The 19695-nt window shown below is 39.9% G+C and overlaps 1 protein-coding gene across 4 annotated transcripts in view; it reads left to right on the forward strand.

Annotated features, from left to right (window-relative positions):
* AOPEP (aminopeptidase O (putative)) overlaps nt 1-19695 on the forward strand; it is a 772742-nt gene that overhangs the window by 523778 nt on the left and 229269 nt on the right. For 2 of the 4 annotated variants that reach the window (XM_029617464.1, XM_029617484.1), the window contains exons 11-12: nt 5560-5622; nt 6234-6317. In XM_029617464.1, coding sequence (XP_029473324.1) covers nt 5560-5622; nt 6234-6317 — 147 coding nt within the window. Of the gene's footprint in view, nt 1-5559; nt 5623-6126; nt 6318-19695 lie in introns of those variants that run through there. The other 2 variants (XM_029617492.1, XM_029617473.1) reach the window with 2 other exon arrangements.

A 19695-nucleotide genomic window follows, 5' to 3' on the forward strand; every position in this document is an offset into this window, starting at 1 on the left:
ATCCCGCATTTCTTTTCTGTTGACAAATTCAAATACATTAATTAACATTTTGAAAAGAAGATTAACATGACATGTTTCCAAAATATAGCAAGGAAAATAACTGAAGGAGAGAAAAACTTAGCCCATGCCTGTTATCCAGTCCATAAGATAGGGAGGGGAAATCAAGGTGAAAAAAAAAATCCAAAACGCTATAAGTGCAGACGGAGGAGATGGAGTCCTTTTCCCAGACCTCATCGATTATTCTGAGCCTGGGAGTTTTGTAAACAGTTGACTTGTATGTGGCTCTCCGGCACTTTTACCAGGCTAATCCCACTGCACCTCTGGCTTGAAAGAAGTGTCCATAAGACCTCAGGCCTGAGTCTGACACTCTTCAGGATATGTCCCTTACCTTACTTTCCTTTTCTTTAGCAGCAGCTTAAAGAGGTGAGTGTCTGCAGAGTAGCAGCCACCATATCCTGCATAAAACCTCTCCATAAGGATTTGCTTATCCCTTAAAATATAACAAAGAGAAATCTGGGAAGCACATAAAAACCGTAAACATGTTTAACCAGGTGGCTAGGTTGCGTTAACTTTCATACTGCAATAAGAAAATTAGAAATGCCATACTGGGTCAGACCAAAGGTCCATCAAGGCCAGCATCCTGTCTTCGACAGTGGCCAGGCAGGATCCCAAAGAATAGATCCAATCCTCCATGCTCATAACCAGAGACATAGTAGAAGTTGTATTGTACTGCAACCAAAGAACTTCATATCAAGACATTTGAATGTTCTAGTTCTTGGGCTGTTCTACCAAACAGTGTAAAATGTTATCTATATCTGGTAGAGAAAAGGATAAATTGAAACTGGTACTGTAAACTAAATCAGAGTTTTTGGGTGACTGCAATTCTCATTTCAGAAGCATCTTTTAACAATCCACATCTGACATCGCCACATCAGTTTTACTGAATATTATCCACAAATCAATGAGGATGCATGCTGTTTAGGAGAGATGTACTGTGAACTTAGCGATACTGAATTAACATCAGTGGTTTTTATTCATAGGAGTTGCATCTAATCAGAAGTGAGTTGATAACATTTTCTGACAGCATTTGTGAAACAGGGTCACTTGATTAGTTAATTAGTCTGTTCCTGATCCAGACACTCTGAGGATAACTTTCAGAAAACTCTACATGGTGCCATATATCACATATATGCCTGCACAGAGATCCCCACTAGTATTTTAGAACCCATATGTATCATAAAATATGTGCCTCTCTACCCAGCAACAAGCGTGCATATGTATGTTTATGTGCAAACACATGCAGTGCATTGAAAGCAAACACTTTTCATCCCTATTTTAAAAATGTACGCACGAAAATGAGGTAGACTTACGTAAAACCCAATTTATGCGCATGTGAGTCAGCATATTTTAAAACATGCACGCTTAATTGAAATTAGCCAGTTTACCAATTACTCCACCAGTTTGCCCAGTCCTTCTTTAGATCTATTGAGACCCTCCTGGTTCTTCAGCCTGACCTCCCCTCCGTTCATCCAGACCTCACACCCAGTCAATAATATATAATAAAAAGTTAATATCAATTATTCCAGATAATTACAGGTGTAAAATGATGCAAGTTGCCATATGTACGCTTGTGTCATTTAAAATAGCAATATACACGCATAACTGTTGGCCATGCCCCTCCACTGGCTCTTTATTTACACACATAGAACAAATGTACTTTTGATATTTATAAAATACTGATTATGCTAATATAGGCTACTTATAACTCTTTTGAAAATTACCTCCTCTCTTAGAACCCAATGTAATAAAATATGAGTAAAAAATGTGAGCTAAAGATATGCTAATGCATCAGGAGTAAAAAAAAAAGCATGCTAAACTGAAAATGTGTGCATAAAACGATTTATGCATACAGAGCATGTTTTCTGCTCAGAAACGTATGTGTACAAACAGGGGCGGGTCCAGTGGGAGGCAATGTTCCCTCGCCCCTCTCTTGCTGGACCACTTTGATTGGTTGGAGGGAAAGACTCTTGGCGCTTGCCCACCATTCATTGTGCCCCTCCTCTATGTCCCCCATACAAAAACTTCTGGAATCACTGCTGTGCAGAAATCATGTTTTCTGCGCACAGAACACACTGGGGTAGATTTTCAAAGGGTTACGCGCGTAACCCCCGAAAAGCTACCCTAAGCTGCCCCTGCGGGTGCCAAGCCTATCTTGCATAGGCTCGGCGGTGCGCGCAAGCCCTGGGATGCGTGTATGACCCGGGGCTTTCCCGAGTCCTTCGGCACTGCAGCCATGCCGGAGGTTTGCGCGCCGACAGCTGGCCAGCGCGTGCAAGTCGTAACTTTTGAAACAAAGGTAGGCAGGGGGATTTAGTTAGGGCTGGGGGGTGGGTTAGATAGGGGAAGGGAGGGGAAGGTGGGGGGAGTGGTTGAAAAGTTCCCTCCGAGGCCGCTCCGATTTCGGAGCGGCCTCGGAGGGAACAGAGGCAGTCTGCGTGGCTCGGTACGCACAAGTTGCACAATTGTGCACCCCCTTGCGCGCGCCGACCCTGGATTTTATAACATGTGTGCGGCAGCACGCACATGTTATAAAATCGGGTGTAGATTTGTTCGCGCCGGGTTGTGCAAACAAATCTGCGCCCGCGCGCAGGTTTTAAAATCTGCCCCACTGTGTACAAATAAAGTTTTAAGCCGTAAATCCTGAGTACGTCACCTCTGCACCATGAGCTCCCCACAGACTACCACTAGCCCTGGAAACTTTACTCCTGTTCTGACTGTGACTTAAATTTCAAGGCACTAAGACAATGTGGTAAAACTTATGCACCTCTCTCCATCAGTGAGACGGGAGTAATGGCTAATGGCTTGATTAACATGGGATTTCATGGACAAGTGTTAGTATGGGTGCACAATTATGTGCACTTTTTTTTTTGCGCAACACTCCTTAAATTGGGAGTAAAGTTTGTGCACAAAAAATGCGCACAGAACACAGTGCTGACGTGTGCACATATTAGCGCTCCTTATTTCATCGCGGCAGAGGTATATACTATGGCTATTGGTTACAATTGTTTAAACTTGAACCTATGTTTAGAAAAAAAAAGCCCCCCTTTTTCTTTTTATATGTATATGCCAGCTTGTACATACTGTCTGCTGAGCTTGGAAGTTTGTGAGACAGTTGCTGTACAGGTTCACAACACAATTTCTGAACTTGAACACACTGGAGGAAGTAACGGTCTGCTACATAGTGCAAGCCCCAGGTTTTGTTATCTTTTTTTTTTCTCCAAGATTTTCCTAAACAGCGTGATCATGTTTTCCACATGAAAGAGAGTTGAATTAACCAGGAGATATGCTGTTTGCTTAAAATTAGACAAGTTTTACTGCTAGTATCTTTATCGAGGTTTATTTCCAAAATAACTAGAAAGAACTAGTGTTCATTACAAAATATTATATCACTTCGCTTTTAAATTGTCCATCTGTCGAAGACCTTCACTAGCCATGTAAGCTCATCTGCTCTGTGTCACACACTGCCTCTCCATTATTTCTATTTTAAGCACAGTTTGATCTTTTGGCTTTGATCTAAAGCTTTTCATCATGAAAAAGGATGTTCTCGCAATAACAAAAAAAAAAATAGGTGCAACCAGATACATTAAGTTATAAGGTTAATTGTGCCAGATGTGATTACTTGTACGTCTAATCTTCTGTCTGTATGTGTGTTGTATGTAAACATACCAGCCATGAAAGGTCTGCGAACACTGAGCAAAATACAAATGTGAGAATTGTAAGTATTCAGGTTATTTATGTCTCAGCTTGCTAATCCATTCAGTACAGCCTTCAGACAGAATGGATATAATTAATGTGTGCCTCTGACTGACTGACACAGATGAAAGAGTGGAAAGCTAACCAAAACCAGTCACATGATCTGGACATCCACACACCTATTCCAGAAGCTGGAAGGCCTCTTTTACCTTTGAAACTGACCTTTAATACTTGTACTTGGTGAACTATGTACTTCGACGTCCATTCCAGGTGTCAAGACACACCCTCTCTTACTATGGGGTTTTCCTTCTTTGCATTATAACATAGTAAATGACAGAAGATTAACCCCCCCCCCCAAAAAATGACCCTTCCATTCTGCCCAGTAGCAATTTTGTCCACATTGGATAGATGTGATTCCCATATAGAGCCTGATCGCCACTCCCTCTTGCCTCAAGTGGCTGTTAGGTTTGTCACTGCCACACTGTGCACACCATGCAGTCATATCAGTGCAGTTTTGGGCTCTAATCCCTGCTCTGTACAGGTTATTCCAGTGCATCATTACCATTCTCTTGCCATTTGTGTTTATTCCACAATTTTTTAAAATTCTATTTATTACTATTTATATATTCACCACCTCCTTTGGGAGGGCATTCTAGGCATCCACTATACTCTCCTTGAAAAAAGAAATATTTCCTGATGTTCCAAAATGTTCTAAAGTCAGGTTTTCAACATGCCCCCCCCCCCCCCCCCGTTTCCTATAGCAGAGATAATAATGAGCAAAGCTCCCATTCCTTATTTTTACACACACACACACACACACACACACACACATACTTGCATCTGTAAGAATACACTTTGTATTCCTCAAAGTTCAAAGACACTGACAAAATTATGCTAACATATTTAAAGTAATAGTGTCTCTCCTCTTTTTACTTTCTCCATAGCATTATATACGAGCCAATTTTGGGGGGGACTCAGTACCAAACATCACATTGCTGATGCATACGAAAATGCATTTTCTGTGAAATGTAGGCAGTTCTAACTCGAACTCTTTAGTGAGAATGTGCCTGTTGAATTCGGGGTGCTGAGCAGACTTTTGCCTCCCTCCCCGGAGCGTGCTGACGTTTCCAGTCAGATAAGGGACAGTCATTAAAATAGAAAAGTCAGCAAGCCCTCGGCAGGTGAGGAAGGTAAGGCGCAGTGTGTGGGCCAGCTTGGGGGGGAGGGGCACTGCCGCGTTCATCGGCTGCAGGTCCTGGAGCAGAGAAGAGGGCGCGTGTACCTTTAATACGCGCAACTTGGCAGACTCCTCCCAAGCGGCGGGGGACCGGGACCCTCTTAGGTGTTTCCTTTGGTTTAGAAGAGACGGTTTTCCGCCTAGACCCAGTCTGGGTCGCAGAAGAGCACATTGGTAAGGCAGAGCTGGATGCACAGCCTATGGGGGGGAGGTTAAAAATAAAAACGAAAGAAAAGGGCTGTTCTGTGCTAAAACGCATGTGCAAGAGCAGAACTTACTGCGGAAAAGCCCGGGATTCCCGAGGTGCATCTCCTCACAAAACTTGAACGAAAGGTAACTGTCTTTGAAGGCCAGTTTGACACGGTATGAAAGCTGGTTGGGGGGGAGGGAGATGGAAATCAAAACTTAAAGACGTGAAAGCGCTCTGCATTCAGTTTTGTGTTGTGGTGGCTGGGAGCAGGACAGGAAGATTACAGGCTAAAGCAATGTCTGAGGAGAAACCGAGTACGTCCAGTTTTTCATCTTTTTTTTTTTTCGTTTTTCTGTTTTGTTGTTCTTGTTTTATGTAGCCATTGTTGGAAGAAAGCTCTGCGTGGACAGAAAATCGGCTGGCAAGGCAAGTGAAAGATGAGGTGAGAAGAAAATATTTTTTCTGTACCTTTTCAAACCCCTCCCCTCATCCTCACTCCTGTTTTGATTTTTGTTCAGTCCTTGCACACCTGCATCCTCCAGGCTCTCTGTGAAATTCTCCTCATGTGGCTGTTTACAATTCACATTTTACTTTATGTAATTTATATGAATGTTTGACGAAACTAATTTTACTAGTAAAGAAAAAAAAAAAACCAGAATAACTAAACTGCTGTTTGTGGAGCAATTGCATAGAAAGGAACTTTACTCAGGAGTTTGCAGTGGTGAGCTGGGGGTTAAAACTTCCTACTGCAACTCTTATCTCTTTTAAGAGTCAGATACAAAAATGTTTCTGCAACACATTGTTTGACTTTAAGCAGCAAAAGAAAAAAAAATGCCTTCCTGAGATTGCAAAAAAATGTGGTCATGCATAAGTAGTTAAATGGATTATCGCAGGATATGCCATTCTGAGACTGGAAAAGCATTTTCTTTTATTCTTTCCAATACAGCGATGGAAAAATGTGTCTGCAGTCTGTTTATGGTTTCTTACTCATGCTGGGTAACTGCCCTCAAGTTGACTATTCCTCATTTGAAACCACTGTCATTTGAACTGCAGGTCAGAAAATGGATTAGATTAAACCAAAGGAACAGAAAAAGCAGCAAAAGGAAAAGAACACAGGATGAGGTGCTGTTTGAGAAGGTAGGGCATGCAGTCTCCTCTCGCCCTGCTGGGGTGTCTGCAACAGGATTAAAGTCTTGTTAACTGTGTGAGAGTAAACTCTGGAGAGGCTGCAAGGGTACGATAAATCATCCCATACGCACAATTTCTTTCTTTTTAGAAGTCCTAACGTAATGATCCAGCGTTGAATAGCGTGAGAGTTCATGCATGGTTATAGGTTTAAACACAGACCAATCAGGCAGGAATTTTAATCATTTAATCAGATAGATTAACCTTCACTGAGAAGGGAGACAAGGCACCTTTGGTGGGTGGGTGGGGTGAAGAAATAAGAACCTGGTTCATTTGAGCACTTTACTGGTTAAAATGTTGAAAATCAAGAGTTACTAAAATGCCAAAATAGCATAAAGAAATGGATCAGAATCCTAAAGTAAACGGGTCTCTATGTGCAGGGTATTGAAAGTGTGGAAGTACACTTGCTTTGCATTTTCCCCAGCTTTTCTGGCACCCGCCTCAAGGTGGGTGGGGAGGGATTAGTCTCTCCAAATGGCTTAGTTTTGTAAGCATACCATAACAGGGATGAACTTCATTTGTAAGCCCAGAGTGTGCTTGATATGATCTCTCAAGTTCACTGCTGATGCCCTTTTTTAATACCTGCATTGAGCCAAGGAGAGTCTCCTTCTGGAGTTTGTAATATGTAGAGGCAACATGTCAAAGTGCTCTTGAAAATCCTTCTTAATCAGGCCAGTGGCACCCGGTAAAAACTGGACCTATTTCTATATCTTTCTGCCGCATTTCTTGGTCTCTCTTGGTGCTTGAGGATCTTCTTTCTCTCCATATGGTCCACAGAATAGTCAGTGCCAAGACGTCCGTGAGCAATGCCATTCTGGTGCTTTTCTCTTGTACCACAATGGCCAGTTTTCTCGCATTAAACTTGTTTTTGTTTAAAATGACCCTCTGCTGTGTAGTATCCATGGAAAGGCTGTTTAAATAATCTGCAAAGAAAGCAATTCCTTAAACACATGACCCCAGCACTTTTTTTTGTTTTTTTGTAGAGCAGCAATTTACAGATTTGTTTTAATGATAAACAAATTGGTTCAAAATTTTTTTTTCTCTATTAGCTCACCAAGTTTGTTTTTTCAGTATGTTATTATTTCACATTTAGTATATATAGTACTATTTATTAAAAATTTTTAGTAGATAGAAGCTGACCTGTTTGCGGATATGATCTGGTCAAACATCAACCTTGGATAACTCTTATACAGTGATTAAATAAATATTAAAGTGTGTGTGTGCAAATGTTATGCTACCTCCAGCAAAAATTAAAAAATATAAATATTTGTTTTCTTTTTGGGTCATTTGTTATCCCATTAAAATAAAATGTATCTGAAAAATGTGAGTGAACCTTGCTAGTTTTATGGCAAAATTTCTGCTATTGAGGTGGTAACAGTCACTCTAATAGTATACTGCCTTAGTATGATTTTTGTGGTATTTTTACAAATGTCTCTTAATAGCATTGCTATTAAGGTCAACTTTGTATATCCAGGCTATCTGTATTGCTCATGCAAGGATTCAGAATTTCAAGTTAATTATGGTATGGAATTGAGGTACAATCGATTAATGGAAAATTAGAAACGTTTATATTTTTGTATGTTCTGTGATGCTTCTTCTCAGCACATCAGAGTTAGGAATGGATTAAAGCAAACTATTGCAGATATAACATCATTTGCTATTCAACATCATTCATGTGCAGCTTATTTTTAAATGAATAATCACTGTGCTTTTAAATGATTTAAAGTACTTTTGCAGCAGCATGTACTCCAGTGTGAAGCCTAAATTGAAGGATTATTTTTCCTTCATGAAAGAAGTAGGCCCTGAGTTATCTAAGAGATTCTTCCATTTTGTGTCTGCTTGTGAAACCTTTTAATATGTCCTAAATAAGCTAACTAGTAAGGATTGTTAAATGGAAAATCTGAATTGGGCTACTAAGTGTGTGTGTGTGTAGTCTAAGAAATGTAATTTTTCATAGAACAACTATTTGATAATACTCTTCTCTTACAGTCATGCATTTTTCTCACTCTCCACCTTCCCCCACACCATCACTTCTGTAATTCTAGCAAAATGTGCTACTAATATACAGTTTATGGGCTGAAATATGATTAGTAATCCACTGTCTGCCTAGAATCCATTTTCATGAGAAATTCAAGATGGCAGACCTAGGCCGAGTTCTTGATGCCCAGACAAGTTTTCGTGTGTGTACATTGCTCATTAATCAGACTAAGCACACTTGATACTTCAGCTAACACATCTGAATGTGTTTTTTTTCCTTCCTTCATAAGGAAAATGTATGCAGATTTGTTACTACTTTGTTCCATCTGTATGGCAAGTGAAAACATTTTATAAAACAGTAATCATATAAAAATGTGTTTAACAGCTTATAATATGACCTAGTGGTGATTTTCTTCTAGGTCACTGACATGGAACCTTTTGTTGCTAACCTGGAACTTTTTTTTTTTTTTTTTTTTAATGTGTTACCTTTTCACTATTGCAGCTTGGGGCTGCTGCTGGCCCCAACCTGGTACATTATTAAAAAAAAAAAAAAGGAAATTTTACCACCGATTACCTGGAGTCCCACAAACGGATTTGGTTTTCAGGATAACCACATTGAATATGCATGAGGTATATTTGCATGTACCACCACCATTGTGTGCAAATACATTTTGGGCATATTCATTGTGTATATCCTGACAACTGGACCAGTTTGTGACACTCCAGGACTGGAGTTGTCTACTCTTGGCCTATGACGTAAGTAATTCAAATTCAGGCCTTTATTCAATAAAGAATTAATTTAATAATTTTGAGAATTAAATCTCTTGATATCACAGATGTCATCTTGGGTCTAGCATTCTCTTTTTAACTCATGCTGCTTCCCTGAAGAGAAAAACTTTAAGTGATTTAGTCCTTTACTAAAGAAGGACCTTTTTAAGAAGGTCACCGCTGACTGCCTGTATAAAGTCATTTTATAATGCCTGCCTTTAGTGTTTAATAGAAAAGATCAAAGATTTACAATTGTAATTAAGTAGATGCTGTCAGAAGTCAGAAAATAAGGGATTGCTAGCTTTTTTTTTTTTTTTCCAAGAGGATTTTTTTCCTATAATCTGAGAAATGTGATTGTTTAAATGCAGTTTATGCCTCACTAGTGCGTGGGAACCATTTGCTGCAAGTTGGGTTTTTTTTTGTTTGTTTCAGAAGTTGAGCATGCTTTCCCTGGTGGATGGTGCTTATATATCATTCCTGACCTGCACATGTGTCATAACAGAAAGTCAAATAGACTGATAATTTAGGCCCAAGTGTTAGAACTGAGCTCAAAATCACCAGGTGGGAAAAAGAATTGTGAAGGCTACTTATGCAAACTGTTGCTTTAAAAGAATTGTGTTTTTGGGGAGTTTGCTTGCACTTTTGAAACAGAATTCTTCATATATCTTCTGGATGACTCAGATTTGCAGTAGGGAAGCTCGCAGAGACCTGCATTGCTACTCCAGCTGTGGAGAAGAGCACAATGGATTAAAGCGGCACAATTAAGTACCCTGCATCCAAAATGAAGCCAAAATGTAATTCTGTTCTCACTCACATACCTTTTTTTTTTTTTTTTTTTTTTTTATTTCCATCATAATTTGACTCCTCTAATTCTTTCCCCTCCCAGATATTTCTTGCCACTTTTTTACTTCATTGCTGCTGTCTCCTGTTCCATCTTTCCTCTTTTAAGGTCTTCAGTTCTGCTTTTCTTTACTTTTTGCTTTTTACTTTCTTGGTTCCAACTCCTTTCTTGTTCCATCTTTGTTCTCTTGCTCTCGTTCACTTCCCCTTGGTATTGTGATCCATTTTCCTATGGTTCTTTCTCTCTCTCTTCACCCCTGTTCTTTTTTTACTTTCCATTCCTCTTGTTCTTCAATCAGCCTGTATGTTATCCTTATCCTGCATCTCATGTATTCAATTACTTTATCTACTCCGGTTTAAATGGGAATATCCTGGCTTTCTATGGGAAGCAACAGAGGCAACAAACGAGTTTTCTCCGAAGCGAAAACAGAAAAGTTTGGGGGGAAAAACCTCCCCTCCTGATATTAGGTTCCACCTAGGTAGAAGATTTAAAAATATTGTCACGTTTTTTCTAGGACATTATTGTAAGCACTGCAGAACTTTAAAATATAATTTTAGTTTAGAATACCAGACAGGAGCAGGAACCACAAAGCTTACAAAATCTGATGCTGGGTGACAAGGCCCCCTTTTTTTAAAACCCCCCAAAAGTGCCCCACAGTTGTCTTACTGTAAATAATCCTTTTAAAATAAAATCTTCTTAGTCTGAAAATGCTTTAAAAGTTGTTTAGATTTTCAACAGACACCTCCTGTCAGCCAAAAAGCAATTCCTTTTGCACCCTCATCCCCGCCACAGCTCACCATACAAATAGTGAGGCTTTAAAAGCTCATCTGAGCTTTGTCAAGGGGAGTGCTTTCATTGACCCGAAGACAGTAGCAGATTTATACTGCAGTGCTAAAAGTTATTTTCTGCTCTGAGTTAAGCAGCCATCGTCTGTGATTCTGAGAGAGAGAGAGAGAATGGATGCACATGAGGGGAAAGTAAATTTTGTTCATATCGCTCGGTAAATTAAGTTATACGGGCATTGTTTTATGTAATTCTTTTTCAGCCGGGGGAGGGGGAGGGGTGTTCACTTTCTTCCTCCAATGCATGTACTGTCCCCCTGTCAGTCTGAGGCATACATTTCTAAATTAGGAAAGCTTAGGCTCACAAGGCAACGTGCTGGAATGGTTTACAAATAATTCCCTCATTAGCTTGGTGCCAGCGGCCATCCTCTCCTGTGCCGTGAAGGACTATGGTCACTTTCTGAAAACAGAAAAAGATGTTTCATTCTGTAGTTTCAAGTGTAGGTAGTATCAGTACCCTTTTGAGGGTAAAGAAGTTCTTGATGTTTGCAGATGATACGTCACTGCATAATTTTCAGTTCAGTAAAACAGGCTTGTACTTGTACCAGGTAACTCGAGATACTTAGCTAAATCATCATATATTTCAGTTTTTACTCTTGCATACTGTAAATATTTTACATACAAGTGACTCCTGCATTCGGTGAGGAATGACTTTTTTCAGATGAAAAATAAATGATCCCTAGGTCTGAAGAGTTGTATCTTCTTCCTGAAATATATGACTGGCTGTTTTAACCCTTTACAGTGGTAAGGATAATTTAATTTTGGAGGAAAAAAACCCTACTGACCTACCAAAGCCTAGTTCTCACAAAACTAGTGCAGGCAAACAAGCAATAGCAGCATCAGCTCTTCTAGCAGCTCAATTATTCTGATCTTGCAACTTTTAATAAAATATTGGTAACATTTAAAGATTTATGCCAGAGAGAGAAGGGTCAGTTTTCAAAAGCATAGTTGGGATTAACGCATATAAAACAAGGAGTTTTGTACATAAGTTGGCTTTTTTTTTGTACAGTCATGGAATTTTCATCCACGAAGTATATGTGTAAATTCATAACCTGTATAACGTTAACTGTCTGACAATGCATTCTGGTGGTAGGGGGAGAATGAGGTTTGGGGTGTTTGGGATTGGGTGGTGCCACAGATTTGTTTTCTTTATTTTAACCAGATTTCTATTGTTTGAAAATCAAGTTGTTTTGTGTGTTTGAAATTGAGTGAACCTTTTACAGGTAGTTGCATTACTGAAAATGTATCCCGAAATGGATTAAAAACGACTTCAATTGCCTGCATAAACTTAGAAATGGCAGCACAGTGACCAACTCTTAACATTTTCATTTTGATCAAGATTTTTTTTTCATGTGCAAAGAATTGGAGGAACCTTTTCACAATTAAAAGCCAAAATTTTCTTTGTATCTTTAGACTAACTTTTTTTTTTCTTATCAACATCAGTACAATTGAGGCTTAATGTTAAATATCTTGGTTTGCAATCTGCATATTCCTCAAAATTGTTTTGGGAGTTGATACAGGTTCTCCAAAGAGTGTGTGGGGGGGGGCTTATTTTGGTTTTTTAAGGCTGGTAGTCTGTTGTATAGGAAGGCAAAAGATGTTACCGTCTTTGACCAAGGCCAGATACGTTTTCCCCAGTGTCTGTTGTTTTCCTGTCTGTTTTAGACAGTAAATAAATACTGTCAACATTTCACAGGGGCGAGAGGGAGTGTGCCTAAAAATACAAAACATGTTTCTTTGCTTTGTGCATCGGTAACTGAAATCAACCATACCAAGCCCTTCCTTCCTAATCTCTTGCAAAAATAAATGCTATGCCTTCATCATAAAATGCAGCTTTTTTTTTTTTTAAACAGGTATTTTGCTGTACAGAGGGAATACATATTTAAAGCCTCCTTGCCTTTAAAAGAACATTCAGGGGGAGGGGTGGGTGTGTGTGTGTGTGTGTGAAATTCATTTTCTGGGTTCTCTGTTGGACCCCTTTTTTTGCCTTTTTTTTTTTTCTGTTTTGAAGCAAAAGAGATTTTTTTTTTTTATAAGTCCTGTAAAAAAGGGGTTGACATTTGAATTGATACATTTATTTAATCAAGTTTTTTGTAAACTGGAACTTTGCTGTTCATGGTCATCAAATATGTGGTGTGCATTCCATGGGGGCCTCACAGGGATTTATGAGTATCATCCAGTTCCTCACTTCACCAAACAGTCAAGAAAAATGGGCTTATTAGGGCATTGGTAGCATGCCAGATTCTTGACAAATTCACTTTCTCAGAATCTCTAAATCACAGGGCTTATTTAAATGCCATTATCTCCATTACCACTTCAAGTCTGACTGTAGGAGTAGACCTTGTGTTGTGGAATGGTGCAAGTCTAATCCTTCCATTTTGCATGAAAGTTTGGAGAATTCAACAATATTTCATACATAGACATCTCTCTCAGGTGATGTTTTCTTCTAAGGGAAATATCCATTTTATAAAACAGGTTTAGGAAAACAATCCCAGCCCTTGGGTTTCTGGGCTCAAATCTTTGATTCTGAAGTTGTGTGCATTAAATCTTACCTGCCACACTCTGGAAAAGTTTTTTTTCATTTTTAAATCCCTTCTTATTTTTTTCCACTTCCTTGGAGTTTGTTGTGTTGTAGATCTTAATGTCATTTCTCATAATCAGAATGTATTAGTTTTATATGGCACCTTACCCAAAGTGCTTCCTAGTCATAAAACATCCTGTAGTGAGTGAATCTGGGAGGCGATAGACTGAGTTAATATACCTGAGAATGTTTGTGTTATGGTAACCCCGTCATTGCTTTTGATTGGATGAGTGGGGTCAATGCATATCAACATTATCGGCTCCCCTCATTCTACCCTCGGCTGAATCCCAAGTCTTGGAGTCACAGCTGCAGGCTGAGCTGTGTCTGTTCTCGCCCCTGCCCTCCAGTTTCTCCCCACATGTTGCCTGCAGTATCTGCTCCTGGCTCAATCCTCTGCTCCTGTTCAATGCAGGCTTACTGAGGAAGGGGTCGAATTTGGAGTAGACACTGCAAAGCAAAACGCAATTGCTTTGCTACTTCTCCAGCCTCTGTTCCCTGCAGGCTTTCTAAAGGGAAGTGGTTGGAGCAGTAAAGAGAGAGGACTTTAACTTTCAAGTGTTTCCACAGAGAGCTGGCAATTGATACAAATTCCCAGAGTCTTCGCATATCTCTGGTTTTCACCTGCAATGTGTTCCCAGGTATGCAAATTAAGTGTTAGGGTAAACCATTTGAAAGAAGTGAATTTTCCTTTTGGACTGGAAGGTAGTGAAGGGGGAGGGAAGCATCTTGATGATCTCCTCTACCCAATGGAGGTGATGGAGACGAGCAGTATCTAAATGCAAGAAAACAGGGGATATGTGAAGGAGTAGTAGGAATTATAGAGCCAGTTATTTGGTGTGGTGGGTGGACTAGATAGCCGTATGGTCTTTTTCTGCCTTCATGTTTCTATATTCCAGAGAGGAACAAGAAGGGAAAATTCACTAAAGCCAGAGGTAACCTGTTTTCATGTGAGGAATGTGTAGGAGATTACAGGGAGCAGGGTATGGCATAGCAGAGGACAGGAGAGGAAAGGTAATGAGGGGCATGGTCATGAATATACTTTTATAAGAGAATAGCAGCAGTTTGGATTTCCCATGTAATTTGACTGGAAACCAATGCAAGGAACAAAGGAAAGGAGAGAGGTACAAGTGACCAGAAAGACAGGCATTATTATTTATTATATTTACTATACCACTTATAAATAATATAGCCAAGTGGTTTGCAGTCAAAACATACATAAAATCATGTCAAAGTATTCAATAAAACAAAATTTATACATATGGCCCAGTAAGAAATTAGCTGGTCTGCATTTGACAATCAGCTGAAAAGTCATGTTTTCACTGACCTGCAATTTCATATAATTTTTATTCCATACAAATGTCTAAAGTGGGGGCGTTCTAGAGGGCTGGGGCTTGATAAATACACAATGACTCTCTTGTGCCTTCAAGCCTTGTAGCTGAAGGAGGGAGGAAGGGATAGAAGGCTTTTCTGCAAAAAGCATAGAGTGCGAGACAGAGTATAGGGAATCTTAAGTTTGGAAAGGTAAAGAGGGAAGCAAGAATGAAGGGGAGCCGATGAAGAGTTTGTAGAATATGAGTAATGTGATATGACTTTGGCAGCTGTGTTTCGCAGTAATTGTAATCGCTTGAGTTGATCGTTTGGGAGACCAAGGAGGGGAGAACTATAATAGTCGATCCTGGAGATTCCAAAAGTATGAATAAGCAGTTTCAGATCATGAGTTTTAAGCAAAGTGTGCAAGCGGCATTCATAGCGGCAGAAAATGATTTCTGATAATAGGGATGAATGGCACTATCATAAGTGTAGAATGCGGGCAGCAGAGTGCTAGAGGAGGGATGCAATGCTAGTCCACTAGGGCCTTAAACTGGGAGATGGGCTAAGATGGAGGAAGGAGTAGGTGCTCATGGCAAACATTTAAAAGTTAGTCTGAGGGCCCCTTGAGCTGCTCAGTAATTGCTTAGTCTGCTTATACCTAGCCCTGACTGCAGAAGAGGATGAAAGACAGAATCGGGGATAAGGGAAAGGAAGTAAGTACATTCACTTTGTGCTTGAAGTTTGTGGCTTACAGCAATTCAAATGAAAGATGTTTGCATACTCTAGGTTTTTGCTAATTCACCCCTTTTTGTATTTCTTGCCACAAGTTTGAAACTTGTGATAGTTGCAAGTATTGATTGATGTTACAGCTCACAAATTTAAAACTTGTGCTAATTCAACTCTGTTTTGTGGCTATTGCCAATTCAACTGACATTTCTCTATCTTTCCCCTGCCTACAAACCTGTGACTTTCTTTCCTTCCTCTGAAACCCCTGCACTTCCCTCTTCCAAGCAACTGAACTGCAAGCGATATGGGGTAGAGAAGCAGCATTATGGGCTGTCTTAAAAAAAAAAAAAAAAAATCATGTTGCATCCATTTTTACTGGTGTGGTTTACAGGCCTCAGACTCAAATAGAAGAACTAGACACACATCTGGTCGAAGACATCCAAAAGGTGGGAGAGAAGGGAGAAGTATTGATTGTTGGAGGCTTTTTAATCTGCCAGAAGTAGACTGGAGAAACCCTTTTGCAGAATCTACCAGAAGTAGAGAGATAGTGGATGCCCTGCAAGGGGCTTTATTCAAACAAATGGCAGTGGAATCCATGAGGGAGGGAGTTGTACTCGATCTAGTGCTCACTAACTGGGATAATGTCTGTAATGTGTAGGTGAGTGCCCACCTCAGCACCAGTGATCATCAAACGGTATGGTTTGAAATTGCAAATAAGATATAGAGAAGTCATATGAAGACCAAAGTTTTGAATTTCAAAAATACAGACTTTGTCAAAATGGGGATGTTACCTGGAGGTAGAACTAGAAGACTGGGAGAAAATGGGAGAGGTGGAGCAACAGTGGACCAAACTAAAAAGATCAATTACAGAAGCAACAAATCTATATGTTCTCAAAGGAGGTAGCTGAAAAAATAAGAGCAAAAAGAACAGCATTCAAGAAATATAAAGGTTTTCTTTAGTGAACACCGAACTGAAGTATTTTAGTATTTCTGCCATTTCTTCATCTCTGTCCACACATTGATCCTTGTCACCTTTCAATTTTACCATACCACTTCAAACCTTTGTATATCTGAAAAATGTTTTGTCACCTTGCTTTACTTCTTTGGCAATCCTTTCTTCCACCTGACCTTTTGCTTTCTTGATTACTTTCTTTGTCTCCCCCAGTTTCACCAGATATTCTTCCCTTTATTCTTCTTTTTGGGATCCTTTATATATTCATGTCACCACCTTGGTGCTCACTCCCAATCTTCTCATTTTATTCACAAGCCTCCTAGTGGGACTGTATCAAAAGCTTTGCTGAAATCCAAGTAAATCACATAGAATGCTCTTCCTCGATCCAATTATTTAGTCATGCAATCAAAAAATCAATCAGATTTGTCTGACAGGACCTTCCCCTGGTGAATTCATGCTGCTTCTGGTCCAGAAATCATACCTGACTGTAGATAGTTCACTGTCCTTTCCTCCAACAGTCTCCATTAATTTTCCCACCACTGAGGTGAGGCTAACTGGCCTGTAGTTTCCAGCCTCCTCTCTGCTCCCACTCTTGTGAAGCAGGACCACCACTGCTCTTCTCCAATCACGCGGCACCACTCCTGTTTCCAGGGATCTATTGAACAAGTCATGCATTCGAACCGCCAGCACGTCTCTGAGCTCCCTCAGTATCCTGAGGTAACCCTCATCAGGCCCCATGGCTTTGTCTACTTTCAGTTTTCCTAGCACTTCCCATACATTCTCTTCTGTAAATGGAGTTTCATCTACACCACCCCCATGCACAATCTTAACTAACCAAGGTGGTGGCATGAATTACAAACTGGTTGATGGATAGAAGACAGCGTGTGATGGTAATTGGAACCTACTCTGAAGAGAGAATGGTGTTAAGCAGCGTGCCACAAGGATCTTTGTTGGGACCGGTCCTATTCAATATCTTTGTGAGCGATATTACGGAAGGGATTGAAGGTAAAGTTTTGTCAGTTTGCAGGTGATACTAAGATCTGCAACAGAGTGGACATGGAAGGAGTAGAGAGAATGAGATGCAATTAAGGAAGCTTTGACAGTAGTCGAAGATATGGCAGCTGGGATTCAATGCCAAGAAGTGACAGTCATGCAATATGGGGTGTGGTAAATCCAAAAGAGCTGTATGTGATGGGGGAATGAAGGGCTGTTGTGCACAGAGCAGGAAAAGGACTTGGGGTGATAGTGTCTAGTGATCTGAAGACAGTGAAGCAATTTGAGAAGGCGATAGCTAAGCCAGAAGAATGCTGGGCTGCATTGAGAGAAGAATAACCAGTAAGACAAAGGAGGTGATAATCCCCTTGTACAAGTCATTGGTGAGGCCCTCACCTGGAGTATCTCATTCAGTTCTGGAGACCGTATCTCAAAAGTAACAGAGATAGGTTGGAGGGCTGTCAGAGAAGGGTGACAAAAATGATGTTGGGTCAGTATTGGAAGACTTATGAGGAGAGATTGAAGAACTTAAATATGTATACCCAGGAGGAAAGGAGGTGCAGGGGGGGATAAGATAGATTTTCAGATACCTGAAAGCTTTTAATGATGCACAATTGACAAATCTTTTCCGTTGGAAAGAAATCCAGTAGAATTAGGGGTCACGTAATGAAACTCCAGGGAGGACGACACAGAACCAACATCAGGAAATATTTCTTCACAGAGAGGGTGATGGATGCCTGGAATACCCTTCTGGAGGAGGTGGTGAGGACTAAAACAGTGCAAGATTTCAAAGAGACATGGGATAAACACTCTGGATCTCTAAAGCTTAGAGGATGGAAATGAAGAAAAGAGAACATGGGGGTAACTTGTTGGGTGGCAGTTACTGCCTTTAACCAATAGCCTGATACTTCTGATGCAACTCCAACATTGCTCTGTGCTTCAATGGCAAGAGGTAACGGGAAATTGGTCTCGGACAGCTATCAACAAGGGGCCCTGACTTTGACGGTTTGGAAAACGAAGTATGGGGGTGACCTGTATGGTACAGGAGATACTAACATAAGCTTGCTGGGCAGACTGGATAGACCATGTGATCCTTTTCTGTTTCTGTGGCAAGATCACATAGTGTCTCTCTTTTGTGTTTGCCTTCCTGTTGGTTATGTGTATCAAGTGAGCACCGTTCACTTTATGTTGTAATTTTTATCATCCTTGACTCTGGCATGCCAAAAGGATCATTTAGCTTTCAGAGCTGGGTAAAGCTTTGGGCTGAAGGTGGGCTTTGGTTTTCATTCCCACACACTGACAGGAGTCCTTTATTTATGAGTGATATGGATTGCTTGTCACTTTTTCATTCTACAGACTTATTCAATGGTAATTTTATATAGTATGTTTTGTTTGGATTTTTTTTTTTTTTTTTTTTACTTTTTATGCACCTTCACATTGCTACAGTAAAACCAGTTCTGGCAGAATTTAGCATTAATTTAAGAGGAGGGGCACAAATAGGCATGCCTATGTATTTTACTACACTTATTTTAAGTATTTTGTCCCTGATGATCATTCTATGTAAGAATCAAAATATGGGCTTTGAATACAAATGTTTGTTTAGTATGACATTTTCTATAACATGTTTTGTGTATTTTTGCATCCTTAAAATTTGGCAGTCATTTCCAGACTGAATTAGTAGGTGTTTGTGTATTTTAGAATAATTTATACTTTTATGGCTAGTACAACATAATACCTAATCTTCTGGGATGAGGATGTTCAGAATGGTATCCAAATTTCCAGTTCTCTTAAGACAATGGGGATCCAGGCTTTAGTGCTTTCTTGTAGTCTGAGATAAACATTGGGGTGGGGGAATCTGTGTACCAAAGGGCATTAATGCCTGCATTAAATACAAGTTCATATGTATAGCTTGATTACCCTGAAAACCAAACTTGCTTGTTCCCATACAGATAAATCAATAGACAGCCTGTAGTGCTCTCCTCCCTCCTTTATCTGCTGCAGGAAGGTCAGAATTGTGAGCCATTCTCAGACAGATAGCTGCTCTGTTACCTGCTTGATAAAGCAATGTGGGACCCAATAACTTCCAAGAGTCTTAGGCATGTGTCCATTCTCTGGATGAACCTACGTCAAGGATCACTGACTTTTAATGTCACCTGTGTTAATTTATTAATTCTCTCATCAAAAAAACTTTTATTTTGATAGAATAACATATTATGAATGTCTTGTTGTAAGCCAATTTGGATTTTAGATTTTAACCGGATATAAACATTTTAAATTAAAAAAAAAAATTCTTTCAAGTAGTGACTGAAATTCTGAGAATTTTTTTTTTTTTTTTATTT

The sequence above is a fragment of the Rhinatrema bivittatum genome, chromosome 1 (genome assembly GCF_901001135.1).
Source record: "Rhinatrema bivittatum chromosome 1, aRhiBiv1.1, whole genome shotgun sequence".
NCBI classification, from domain to species: Eukaryota; Metazoa; Chordata; class Amphibia; order Gymnophiona; family Rhinatrematidae; genus Rhinatrema; species Rhinatrema bivittatum.